Source organism: Triplophysa dalaica, chromosome 4, assembly GCF_015846415.1.
Source record: "Triplophysa dalaica isolate WHDGS20190420 chromosome 4, ASM1584641v1, whole genome shotgun sequence".
NCBI lineage: Eukaryota > Metazoa > Chordata > Actinopteri > Cypriniformes > Nemacheilidae > Triplophysa > Triplophysa dalaica.
This window is the reverse complement of record NC_079545.1, coordinates 7,013,811-7,025,767: the sequence shown is the minus strand read 5'-3', so window position 1 is coordinate 7,025,767 and position 11,957 is coordinate 7,013,811. Positions and strand designations below refer to the sequence as shown.

Below are 11,957 nucleotides of genomic sequence, written 5' to 3'. Positions count from 1 at the left end.
TAACACAAAGTACCGCGAGAGCGAGTTTAAAGAAGAGATTTTTAATCGATCACTCTCGCGGTACTTAGATGTCATACGTCGAGCAATCTGCGCAGCGCCGCATGAAGTCGATCACGCTTGTTTTAGGAGCACAGAAATGGATTACAGCGGATGGCTCAACAGAACAGTTGTTTGAGTGATGTGACAGAGAAAGAGGTAGACAACAAAAAGTCAAAATCATGTTACTGTGATTCATTATGAGAGGTAAGGCTGGGATACTGAGTCTCTGTAAGGGTGTTATCGTTTCTCTGTTTTATTTAAAAAGTATAAACATGCTCCTAAATGCTCAAATTGTTTGATTGATGTTATGAACGTGTGCATATCATGAATATCTAGACTAAACTATTTTATTAGTTATTGTTAAAACCTAATGGACGACACAAAACATATATGGAGGAAAGGTGACACTAGTCATATCACTTTACATGCATAACTGAGGAGGAGGAAAGAAAATAAAAGGGTTAACATTACGAAGCAACATATTCACGGGGATTCCTTTTTGGATTTCTAGCATTATGTGAACACAATCCTATAAGAATTATAATAAAATCATTCTTGCTATTTGACTCAAATTCTGTTGGTATTATTGCGTCATCTTTTTTTGGGATCAACATTTTTATTGGTTCAAAATACAACGAAACACACTCACTATAAATAAATAAGAAAACATCCAGGCAGTAAAAGGGGGCAACAGACCTGCTTCCTGCTTTGTGATGAAAGACGAAAGAAAATATAAGTGACTATAATTTATTTATATATTCTAGTATATCGGACCAAAAATTGTGCCAGGTATCGATAGTAACAGGTGTTGTATATTCAAAGGACACTATATTCACATGATTGTGAATCCAATATGTTTTTTTACACATAGTTGGTGTGAGCCAATTCTGTATTATTGATTTTTTAGCAGATGTGAAACCAGCTAACAGTTTATTGTGTCATGTTTATTACGGTGACGTCTATGTTTAATGCACTGACATCAGGACATCAGTTTTATTTGTGTATTTTCATGGCCATTTAATGCACATTTTATTCTGATAAGAATGTTTAAAGACCCACAAAGTCATTTCGTGTAGTTTTTGTTACACTGTGTTTTCAAGATCCTTCAAGATTTTTCATTCTAACAACTTGAATCTTGAGAGATCTGCAACGGTATATATTATAACCAAAATGTGTGAACTAAGTGAATCTGTATTTTGAATTAATTTATTGGAATGATCTGTGTTTTAGGGCTTTCATATCTGGCTGAAAGGCTCATGTCATGTTTTACCACTTCTAAAAGAGTCTGAAACATTGCAAGACATGACGATAGTAAGTTTTACGCTTAGTTTCAAGAAATATGTTTTTAATAACTGTAGTTACTTCAAAGGGATTTTAAAAATTCAGTGACCACTTCATTTGTTTTCTTACAGGGCAGCAAGTTTGGTCAGTCTCTGGGGCATCACCCTCAATTCACCCTTCCTCAGGCAGCCTGGTGCTCATTTAAACTGCATCCTAAACCATTAGTTAGGCACTGATAAGAAGTCTACTGAGATGTAAATAATGGCTGACAGTAATGATGAACTGTCTGTAAACCCTATAAAGGGATAGACATTTCTGATAACCTGTTTAGATCTTTAAGAAAAGCTCTCATATTGACCTTATAATAAACAAATACTGTTCAAAGACGAATCTAGCTTTATTCTGGATAACAACAGGGCATCCAATGTCATTGGAATTACCATTCATAGTAGAGCTAAACAGCTGTAACGATAAATCCAAGGTCCCTTTTCAGTGTTTCTGCAGTGTTAAAGTAAAATTATAACAGATATGTGGTGTACATAACACAAATGACTTACTTAATGACCAGAAACCAAACAAATGAATAAAACTAAATGTTGACATAATTTGAGAACTACAAAAATCACAGCTTTGTGAATTTCAATAATGTGATACATGAATACAAAACATAGGTTATCTGCTTGTCAGTTTTGCTTCAAGTCCTCAGATTTTTTTAAATCAGCCTCAGCGATGTGCTCTGATCCGAGTTCATTCACACAGGTTAATCGACTGTTACTCTGTTAACCATGTGAGCAGTTGTGGGGTGTAGTAGGTGATAATGATGTCAGCTCCTGAAAGAAAAAGTGTAATATGAAAAAATGCAAACCATCCAAAGCATGTCAACATTAAGCATTAAGAGAAAGAAAGTGAATACCAAGACGCTATAACAACACAGCGATCATTTGCTCTCAGAGATAAAAAAACAAAGAAAAATATACTTTTTGAGAACCTAGACTTTAAGTCAGCTTCTCACCTGCTCGACGGAAGGCAGTCATAGACTCCATTACCGCAGTGCGCAGGTCAAAAGCTCCGGCTTGAGCTCCATGCCATAGCATGGCAAACTCACCTGATACATTATACACTGCCAGCGGATGAGTAGGGTGCTGATGAGAGAAAAAGGATTGTTATGTATTAAGTACATGTCTTAGTGCATCTTTTCTCTTTTACTGTAAATCCCCTACAAAAAAATTTCCAAAAGGAGAAATGTCTATTTAATATATTTTTACGTTTTCTAAAGTTCTTTTAAAAGTGTTAGGAATTTGACAGTGACTATAGTCATTACCTACCTTATTTTTGACCTCCCTCACTATATCAAGGTAAGGTAATCCAGGTTTCACCATCAGCATATCGGCCCCTTCTTTCACATCTCGGTCCTACAGGAATAAAAAAACTGCAATTAACTATTTGAATACTCTATTCAATTGCCTATATACTATATTCTTAGTCACAGAAATGTTAATAGGTACAATTGCTTTGAGGCCTTGGAACAACTATGCCTTTGTGAACGGTACTTTTAACCAACCAAATGAAATAATTAGCTTTTTGTGCCTATACATCACTGAACTTTGAAAATTCTGACTTGCTCCTAACACCCAGCTGAACAAAAGGAAAAAACTTGAATTCCATTGACAACACATTGATTTTTATGAAGCAGCATAAAAACAACAAAGGAAACTCCTCAGTTAACAATATGAGCTAAACCTTATAGGCAATAAATCAATAAAATTCAAGTTTGATTAATATAGGTATTTCTCAATTATACAAATTTGGCATAAGAAATACTGGTTAGGAACATTGATGTGCAATGTTTCCCAAAGTAGGGGTTATTTAGGTTTTGTCAGCTGTGATTTCCAACATTATAAATTCAACTGCCAGGTGACAACGTTGCTGTTTACTGGCATTTGTGTGACCAGTTCCTGATTTAGGTTTTTCAGTAAGATGTATACAAGTTTCAGTACTGTTATTACAATGTTTCAAATAAAGCCCTGACCGTTCTCTCTTAGTTATTATTTTGTAACATTATTTTTTTTTATAATATTTAGTTTCTTATCTTTCTACTGCTAATGTTAAGAGCTTTGCTTTAAAAAATAAGCAATCACAAATGAAATCGTATATTGAAATCAAACCAATATAATTCAATAAATTGCAGGTAAAGGCCGTAACTTGAGAGTGGGTGCTTCTCAATATGCGTCTTCGTTTCCTCGCTCCTCCGTCCTCTATCCTATGACCCGGAAACTGATCGAGCACAGCCATCTTTAAGGACGTCTCAATTCTCTAATTCCACTGGGAGGAGGCGAGGATCGAGGAGACTTTCTGAGTAGTCATGAGCAAGGATACACATGTGTTTCACTTCCAGAAGTGTTTTATCCACTAAACCTGACGCACATATTATTGTCCTCCCCCTGCACATCGTCACATCTTTAGATCATATTCAAACATGCATAAATTTGATAATTACGCTTTTTTTGTAAATGTATACCCATTTCAGACAGTATAGTTAATATTCATATAGTTATATATTAATATAGTTAATATTTATGTATAACATATATTTGACATACCTTATAAATTTCTGACCACATTTAAGCATGTTTTAACTTATTTTACTGTAGTGGGCATTATGAAATCTGCCTAAAGTATGTATTTTACTTTATTCTTTATATTTTCAATGTACAATGTGTACAGACGCTTTGAAGTGATGCTAAAGCGAGCTAGGATAAACCAGTTCACATCTTTTAATTCCTCCGTCCTCGTTTCTTTTCCTTGTTTCCTTCCCTCGCAACCCGAAGGGAATGGAAACGAGGATGCAGCAATAAGAATTGAGAAGCACGCTCTATGTTGGTGTATGTATGTGGTGGGGACCCGGGTCTCTATGCAAATAAATTACCATGCCTCTAGTGGCACCAGATGGCACTGCAATTTTCTTCTTAAAAAGTAACTTTAAAAACTCCCCCATTTGCCATTGCTTCAACAAACCGACATCCCCAGCCGCAAATTTATGCATTAGGTTGAGCCAGTGTTGCTGTCGGCCTGGTATTGAGACAAACAGACCATTTGTTTAATAGTGTGACAGTGTTCACAAGTTAATTTTGATTTTACAGTGGGATCGAACTTTGCATGGGTTAATTTTGAATTCTTGCACATTAATGTGGGAGAACAGACTGTTAATGATAAATGCTCTTTAAGACATATATTTTTTCTTACACAAGCCCTCAGTGCTAATCCTCTGGCACCAGGGGGCAGCTGATAGCATCGCCGGTCTCCAAACGCAGGTTTAGACTGGGCAGCATCCCTTTTAAAGTAAAGGGAAAACATTTTTACAACACAATACATCTCAAAAAATTTAAAATGGTCAAATCATCTGGAGTTACGACAACTTAAGCTCTGTTGGTTTTCTTAAGAATCTTACAAAAACATAGTAAACTAAAGAACAAATCGTACACTACCTGAATGGTCCATAGTAGCAGGAGGCAAATTTAGCACTGTAGCTTAGTACTGACACCTAATAAAGAAGAGCATCAGACACATTCTTGAGTATTTTGTTCTATTCATAAAAAATCTGTTTACTATACTGTGTCTACCTTGTTTCCAAAATCATTGGATATGAGCGCTTGCTTAATGGATGCAATCCGCCCATCCATCATATCTGAAGGGGCAATGATGTGGCAGCCTGGGTGGTAAAGGTAATGAGGTATGATAAGCATAAACTACTGTACAATAGTTCAATAAGGATGGATAGTGGACTACAAAAAAAACATCATCTCACATAAATCCGCACACCCCTCACATTTATTATATCTTTTCATGTGAAAACACTGAATAAATGAAACTTTGCTACAATGTAAAGTAGTAAGTGTACAGATGGTATAACAGTGTACATTTGCCGTCGCCTCAAAATAACTCAACTCACAGCCTTTAATGTCTAGAGTACACCCCTATGTGAAAATGTCCAAATTTGGCCCAATTAGATTTTTTCCCCCGTGTCATGTGATTCTGTAGTATTACAAGGTCTCGGGTGTGAATGGGGAACAGGTGTGTTACATTTGGTGTTATCGTGCTCACTCTCTCATACTGGTCACTGGAAGTTCAACATGGCACCTCATGGAAAAGAACTCTTTGAGGATCAGAAAAAAATGAATTTTTGGCTCTATGTAAAGAGGGCCTAGGCTATAAGGAGATTGCAAAGACCCTGAAACTGAGCTGCAGCACTGTGGCCAAGACCATATAGTGGTTTAACAGGAAAGGATACACTCAAAACAGGGCTCGCCACGGTCGACCAAAGTATCTGAGTGAAAGTGCTCAGTGTCATATCCAGAGATTGTCTTTGGGAAATAGAGTGCTCCCAGCATTGCTGCAGAGGTTGAAGAGGTGGTGTCAGTGCTCAGACCATACGCAGCACACTGCATCAAATTGGTCTGAATGGCTGTCGTCCCAGAAGGAAGCCTCTTCTAAAGATGATGCACAAGAAAACAGTTTGCTGAAGACAAGCAGACTAAGGACATGAATTACTGGAACCATGTCCTGTGGTCTGATGAGACCAAGATAAACTTATTTGTTTCAGATGGTGTCAAGCGTGTGGCGGCAACAAGCTGATGAGTACAAAGACAAGTGAGTCTTGCCCACAGTCAAGCATGGTGCTGGGGTGCTGCCGGCACTGGGGAGCTACAGTTCATTGAGGGAACCATGAATGCCAAAATGTATTGTGAGATACTGAAACAGAGCATGATCCCCTCCCTTCAGAGACATGCCCGCAGGGAAGTATTTTAACATGATAACGACCCCAAACACACCTCAAGACGACCACTGCCTTGCTAAAGAAGCTGAGGGTAAAGGTGAAGACCTAAACCCTATTGAGCCTCTGTTGGGCATCCTCAAAACAGAAGGTGGAGGAGTGCAAGGTCTCTAACAACCACCAGCTCTGTGATGTCGTCATGGAAGAGGACTCCAGTGGCAACCTGTGAAGCTCTGGTGAACTCCATACCCAAGAGGGTTAAGGCAGAGTTGGAAAATAATGGTGGCCACACAAAATATTGACACTTTGGGCCCTATTTGGACGTTTTCTCTTAGGGGTGTACTTACTTTAGTTATCAGCGGTTTAGACATTAATGGCTGTGTGTCAAGTTATTCTGAGGGGACAGCAAATGTACACTGTTATACAAGCTGTACACTCACTACTTTACATTGTAGCAAAGTGTCATGTCTTCAGTGTTGTCACATGAAAAGATATAATAAAATGTTTACAAAAATGTGAAGGGTGTACTCACTTATGTGAGATACTGTAAATTTACAGACCTGCTCGAGCATAGGCCAGCGCCACTTCTGCCAACCTCATACAGCTTTGGGCGTTATCCAGCGTTCCATCTTCACGTAGAATTCCTTAAGGTGTTTCAAACAGAAAGAGTTTGATTAAAGTCAAGTGTCCACTACCAAGTGTCTATGGGTAGTTGTCAGATAAATGTGTCCTTTGGTGTGACAGCAAAAATTTTGTAATAACCCTAACAAGAATCTCTTTTATAATATTGTGTATTGTAAATATAACTAATACACTACAATATATGAACAGTTTTTTTTCCAATTTTTGCTATGTCACACCACATGTACGGTATATTTGTCAACTGTCCCTATATGGCTTGAATCCCTTATTCAATAAAAGTGAAAACATCGCCTGGTTGCTTAGGAAAATAAATCTATCCTTAACATCAGCATGATTCATTTCTGTAGCGAATATTGGTGACAGCAACACCAAATGCATATGTGAAACTAACCACAGTGGCCATGAGAAGTATACGGGCAAAGGCACACATCACAGGCCAACACTAGATCAGGGAATGTGCTCCTCAGTTTCTTCAAAGCCAGCACTGCTGGAGTGTCATCTGTGTCTGCACCGGAACCTCTCTCGTCCTGGGAACAGAAAAGAGAGATGCAAGAAGTCAGTATTTAAATAAACGCCCACAAAATGAAATAATTAAAATCTTGACACAAGTTTGACAGTATCCACCTTGTCAACTTTAGCAGGAACTCCGAAGATCAGCACACACTTCAGGCCTTTTTCCACAAGGGGACGAAGTACACCTTCTAGCTTATTAACACCATATCTGAGATCAGAAGAATGTCATTGCATGAGATGAATTGGCCTTCTGAGAATGTTTTACTTATTTGATACTATAATAACATATTTGACAGTTTTGTTTGGAATAGCATTCTACTGTACAGACACTTTTACATATGATACAGACAGTTTGGTAGTATGTATACTACATTTTCTCTGTGTATGGAACACGACCTACTACTACATTAGCCAAAATGTATGTAGTGTGTTATATAATGTGTATAGAACAAGGCATACTGTGTTTGGTTTTGTATCCCACAAAGCAATGCACAATGCAAACCTCCATAGTTGAAATTGTTCAAATACAAAATGAAACAATCCCAAGTAAAAGTTTGTTCAAAACTTTTGATCAAATTGACTAATTAAACATATAATGTAATGTAACAACAATGTTACAGAGATACTTGTTATTTCACATGAACTATGTTAAAAAGCCAGTCAACCGCGCAGGTAGAAATACTGTTACATTACTAAAACTGGTCTGCTTAATGCAAATGTTAAAACAAAAGGACCTCCGTTTATTACAATTGTAAAATTATCCTGTCACAAAAATACCCAGTAACACAAGAAACAGATACTTGGCTTATCATTTTGCTTTGTGGGCTTTCCAGCCCCACCCTGCCTTATCTCAGACCTCCACCCTATTTTATTCGCATTAAACGTTTACTGCTTGAAAATATGGAATTACAGAAATCAGGGGTTTAAACTTTATTTTAACATTCCTCATTTTTTGCAACTAGGCCTGTCTTGATGAGAACAAATAACATTCTTTTATTCAAAAGGTCTCCTTTGAGATTTTAAACTTTTTTAAGTTCCATGCCCTGTTTTATTCTGGAAATGTTTTATATTAAAAACATTCTATTATACATCATTAGTCATTAAGTAGGCCTATATTTCTTATCCGGGGGCATTTAGTGGTACATCTTACCATGGGTACATTTTGCAGAAGTTGTCAGACACTTTACAGACACAACGCTAAAAGTAAACCAGAATTCTGAAACGTATTTGTTTTATGAGAAAACGTCTTTGTCCAAGCAAAGCACATACCTTGCCTGACCAGGTAGACTTGCAATTGGTTCCACTGCATCCGGACTGTCACTGTTTAAAACAATAAAACAAAGATGAACAACTCCAAATACAGTGAAAGACCATTTAGCACTCTTTCTTTCATTTACTGCTGTAATCAAACAATTGCTAAATAAGACATGTATTTCGTAAGACATACGTAATGAAAATTGGATATATGAGGTTATCCGGTCTGAGGTCTGAAGCGCAGGTCTGCCAGTACCGGAGAGTTGGGTGGAAATAACCGCTGTGTAGAACCGAATCTGCCGGTTGTGTCATTGTCCTGGAACACATATTAAAACAAGAGTAGGCATTTTACTGGAAACAAAAGATAACTATTCAAATAATTATTTCCCCCTAGACTAAATCTTGGTATATAGGAGAATTTGGGATTAGTTCTTTCCACTGATTATGAAAATAACTCTTGCATGAATGAGCAGCAGAATGGTTTTAACACATTCCAGACCTAATATACTCAGGCAGAAAGACCCATATATTTAATTGTTTAAAACACGCACATTTTGATCATTGGTGTCACAAACGTCAGTTTCTAATGCATCACAAATTCTCTCTAACTAAAATAACACGTGTAACACTCCTTCAAGTGACATAAGTATCTCAAAAATACCAGGCTTAACGAGTTAACGACTCATACAATTCCGGAACTGTAATACAGCCAAAATATATATATTTTTTGTTTTAATTAACATTTTTGTTTGCGTGGTTACATAAACCTTAATTTAAACGTGAATTGCATTATTGATTCATACAATTCCTTAGAACTCTTACACAACAGAGGCTCACAGCAACTGTACTTGTAAAACGGAAGCTCTTGCATAATACATTTCTCTACCATCTAAATCGCAGAACAGATGTTTCCAGCTGAGAGTGGTCATATTTTTGACTTGTTAGCTTCTCTAATCATGTTCTCCTTAGTCAACTATAACACTTCGGAATGCACATCTTAATCACAATGTCACGCAGACCTCAAAAGTGTGTATGCATATACAGTAACGTTTAATAAATGATAGATAAAGAATTTGAAATAGTAGAAAAGAGGAAAAAACTTACTTTGTGTTCGTCACTGTGTATCGGAAGCTGTAACTTAGATTGCGTTTACCTAGGTAAGTGGAGTGATAATTCTTGAAACTCAGATAGAAGCATGTGTGGTTCATTCATTGGGTGGAAGTGTTGGTAGCAAACAACCGTCAATGTGAGAAGAATGCTTTATTCCTCTAGGGGGCGCATGGTGGCTCAAATAACCGCGCAATACATTACGAATGTCAGCGTCCTGTCAGAAACGTTTGTGTATTTCAAACTATACGCTTTAAAATGTCAACGTCATTCAATACTGTTTGAAATAGACATACAATTCAACTCATAAGATCGTTGTCCCATGACTACAAAAACTTGTTCATTTCATCGGACATCTGCGCATTAAGCACCGCCCATTTTAAGTTCGAATCGTTATTCCATCCCCAATCTTGTTATTGTTATTTCGCTAGTCATTCGGCTTCTCGGCCCCCGTACAAGAGATCGAGGAGTTCTCGCGATATATATTGGGTCTCCTGCTGGAAGGTAAATAGCTCGTCTCAGCTAGCTGCATTTCATCACAGCTGCACATCAGTAAATGTCAACGCATCCATTCATAAATGACCGTTTGAAAATGTAGTATTTGGTTATATGTTTGCCTTCAACCATCACCGCAATCGAAAACTGCGAGGTAAAAGGCTGTTTCACGGATTTATTATATATTTTATCCTCGTCATTGTATGCTAACTGACAGCTCGCTTGTTTATACTGTGCATTTTGTTTCCGCAAAACGAAGGAGGTTAATGTATTTAAAACGTGTTTTGTGCGTTCTTTTAAATGAATATTAGCTTAAGAATAGCATGTAGAACTTTAAATGTGAGAATAGTTAAATAGCTTAACGAGACATCTGACATCTGTTCAGGTTAAAATCTTGATGGTATGGCCATTCTACTACTTATGTATTGTTTTTTAATTAATGATAATAAAGCTATTTTCTGTTTTTCTTTTAGGTTTTGACCGCTCTCAAATGCCCCAGAAGTCAGAAGGTGGACCTGGTCCATCTCTAAACGTGCATAATGTTGCCAAAGTAGTGGAACAGTCTTCAAAGGAAGATTTTTCATAGACTTTTATGTCCATTAACTTTAATGCTTGTCTTCACCATCAGTCTCTAGTTCCAAGAGCTAGTGTTTTGTTAGTGTCTCAGTAACAATGCTGTTTTCTCTGCGAGAGCTGGTTCAATGGCTGGGCTTTGCCACTTTCGAGCTGTTCCTCCACCTGGGTGCGCTGCTGGTCTTCAGCGTGTTGGTGGCACTGCACATGGATTTGGACAAGCAGACTTTGGACATGAGCTGGTGGTTGGTCTTCTCGCCCTTGTTTGCCGCTGACGGCCTCAGCACCTACTTCACGGCCATCGTATCCATCCGCCTCTATCAGGAAGGAGAAAAGCGTCTGGCAGTGCTACGCTTGCTTTGGGTCCTGACCGTTCTCAGTCTCAAGCTGGTGTGCGAGGTGCTGCTTTGCCAGAAACTGGCTGAACAGGATCAGGCACGTGACCTGTGGTTCGGTCTTATCGTCTCCCCGCTGTTCATCCTCCTACAACTGCTCATGATTCGTGCTTGTCGTGTAAATTAAAGGACAATCTGTATGCCCATATGCCAATGGATGTATTTAAATCAGATGGACTCCTGCAAACCAGGGGGGAGTGAATCATTGTAACATCACTTTTTATATGTATTCGGTTTCATTATTGAGTCATGCATGTGAACGTGGCGTAATTGCATCATATACAATGCTAAAAGTAATGTGTAATTTTTGATTGCTATTGTCTTAAGTGCTTTAAAAGGTTTGATCTGAATTTTCTCAGAATACTGTTTATGTTACTTTATCTGTGTTAATACTTTGATTGTTGTTTATAAAATTGTAAATAAACATTCAAACACTCAATTTTGTTTTATATCTGCCTGTGTCTAAAAGGGGCTTGTTGTAAATAGACGCCTATTAAAAGGTCTAACGGCTTAAAATGCTGTTTGTATAATTATCTCTTGGTGGCACCATTGCTCTAACACATAAATAACATATCTGCCCATTTTGTGCAGTAAATGGTACTGTAATTTACTTTAGATCTGTGCGACTTCAAAGGTATAGTTCAACCAAACATGACAATTCTGTCTTCATTTGATCACTCTCAGATTATTCCGAACCTGTACAGATTTCTTTGTTCTGCAAAGCACAAAAGGAATATATTTGGAAGAATGTCAGTAATCAAACAGACTCATCCCCCCTTTAACTCCCAATGTATTTGTTTTCCCTACTGTGGCAGTAAATTGGAGGATAAGATCTGTTTGGTTGCTGACAATCTTCCAAAAATCTTCCTTTGTCTTCAGGAGAACAA

General features: G+C 37.6%; 2 protein-coding genes and 1 long non-coding RNA gene across 3 annotated transcripts; 2 read left to right on the top strand and 1 right to left on the bottom strand.

The window, feature by feature from the left end:
* The first annotated feature begins 86 nt into the window (after positions 1–86).
* LOC130418726 (uncharacterized) lies at positions 87–1,706 on the top strand. Its single transcript, XR_008906389.1, has 3 exons — positions 87–243; positions 1,270–1,350; positions 1,452–1,706. It is a non-coding gene; the product is annotated as an uncharacterized LOC130418726 (long non-coding RNA).
* alad (aminolevulinate dehydratase) lies at positions 1,699–9,940 on the bottom strand. The gene is made up of 12 exons (XM_056744797.1): positions 9,605–9,940; positions 8,694–8,816; positions 8,516–8,566; positions 7,358–7,454; positions 7,125–7,260; positions 6,652–6,735; positions 4,941–5,029; positions 4,806–4,861; positions 4,564–4,651; positions 2,646–2,732; positions 2,333–2,462; positions 1,699–2,150 (listed from the first exon to the last, which is right to left on the bottom strand). The coding sequence occupies exons 1-12, from the start codon at positions 9,706–9,708 to the stop codon at positions 2,092–2,094; spliced, it is 1,104 nt and encodes a 367-aa protein (XP_056600775.1). The 5' UTR covers positions 9,709–9,940; the 3' UTR covers positions 1,699–2,091.
* Positions 9,941–10,096: 156 nt separating this feature from the next.
* tmem203 (transmembrane protein 203) lies at positions 10,097–11,509 on the top strand. The gene is made up of 2 exons (XM_056746635.1): positions 10,097–10,256; positions 10,576–11,509. The coding sequence occupies exon 2, from the start codon at positions 10,775–10,777 to the stop codon at positions 11,195–11,197; it is 423 nt and encodes a 140-aa protein (XP_056602613.1). The 5' UTR covers positions 10,097–10,256; positions 10,576–10,774; the 3' UTR covers positions 11,198–11,509.
* Positions 11,510–11,957: the final 448 nt, after the last annotated feature.

What these genes read in the sequence shown, in the direction of transcription:
- alad (XM_056744797.1), bottom strand. Translation starts at nt 9,708, where the DNA reads ATGAACCACACATGCTTCTATCTGAGTTTCAAGAATTATCACTCCACT. An exon ending in TACACAGTGACGAACACAAA is followed by an intron (nt 8,817 to 9,604) that starts GTAAGTTTTTTC and finishes TATGTGTTCCAG; the next exon opens with GACAATGACACAACCGGCAG. An exon ending in GATTAGCACTGAGGGCTTGT is followed by an intron (nt 2,733 to 4,563) that starts GTAAGAAAAAAT and finishes TTATTCCTGTAG; the next exon opens with GACCGAGATGTGAAAGAAGG.
- tmem203 (XM_056746635.1), top strand. Translation starts at nt 10,775, where the DNA reads ATGCTGTTTTCTCTGCGAGAGCTGGTTCAATGGCTGGGCTTTGCCACT.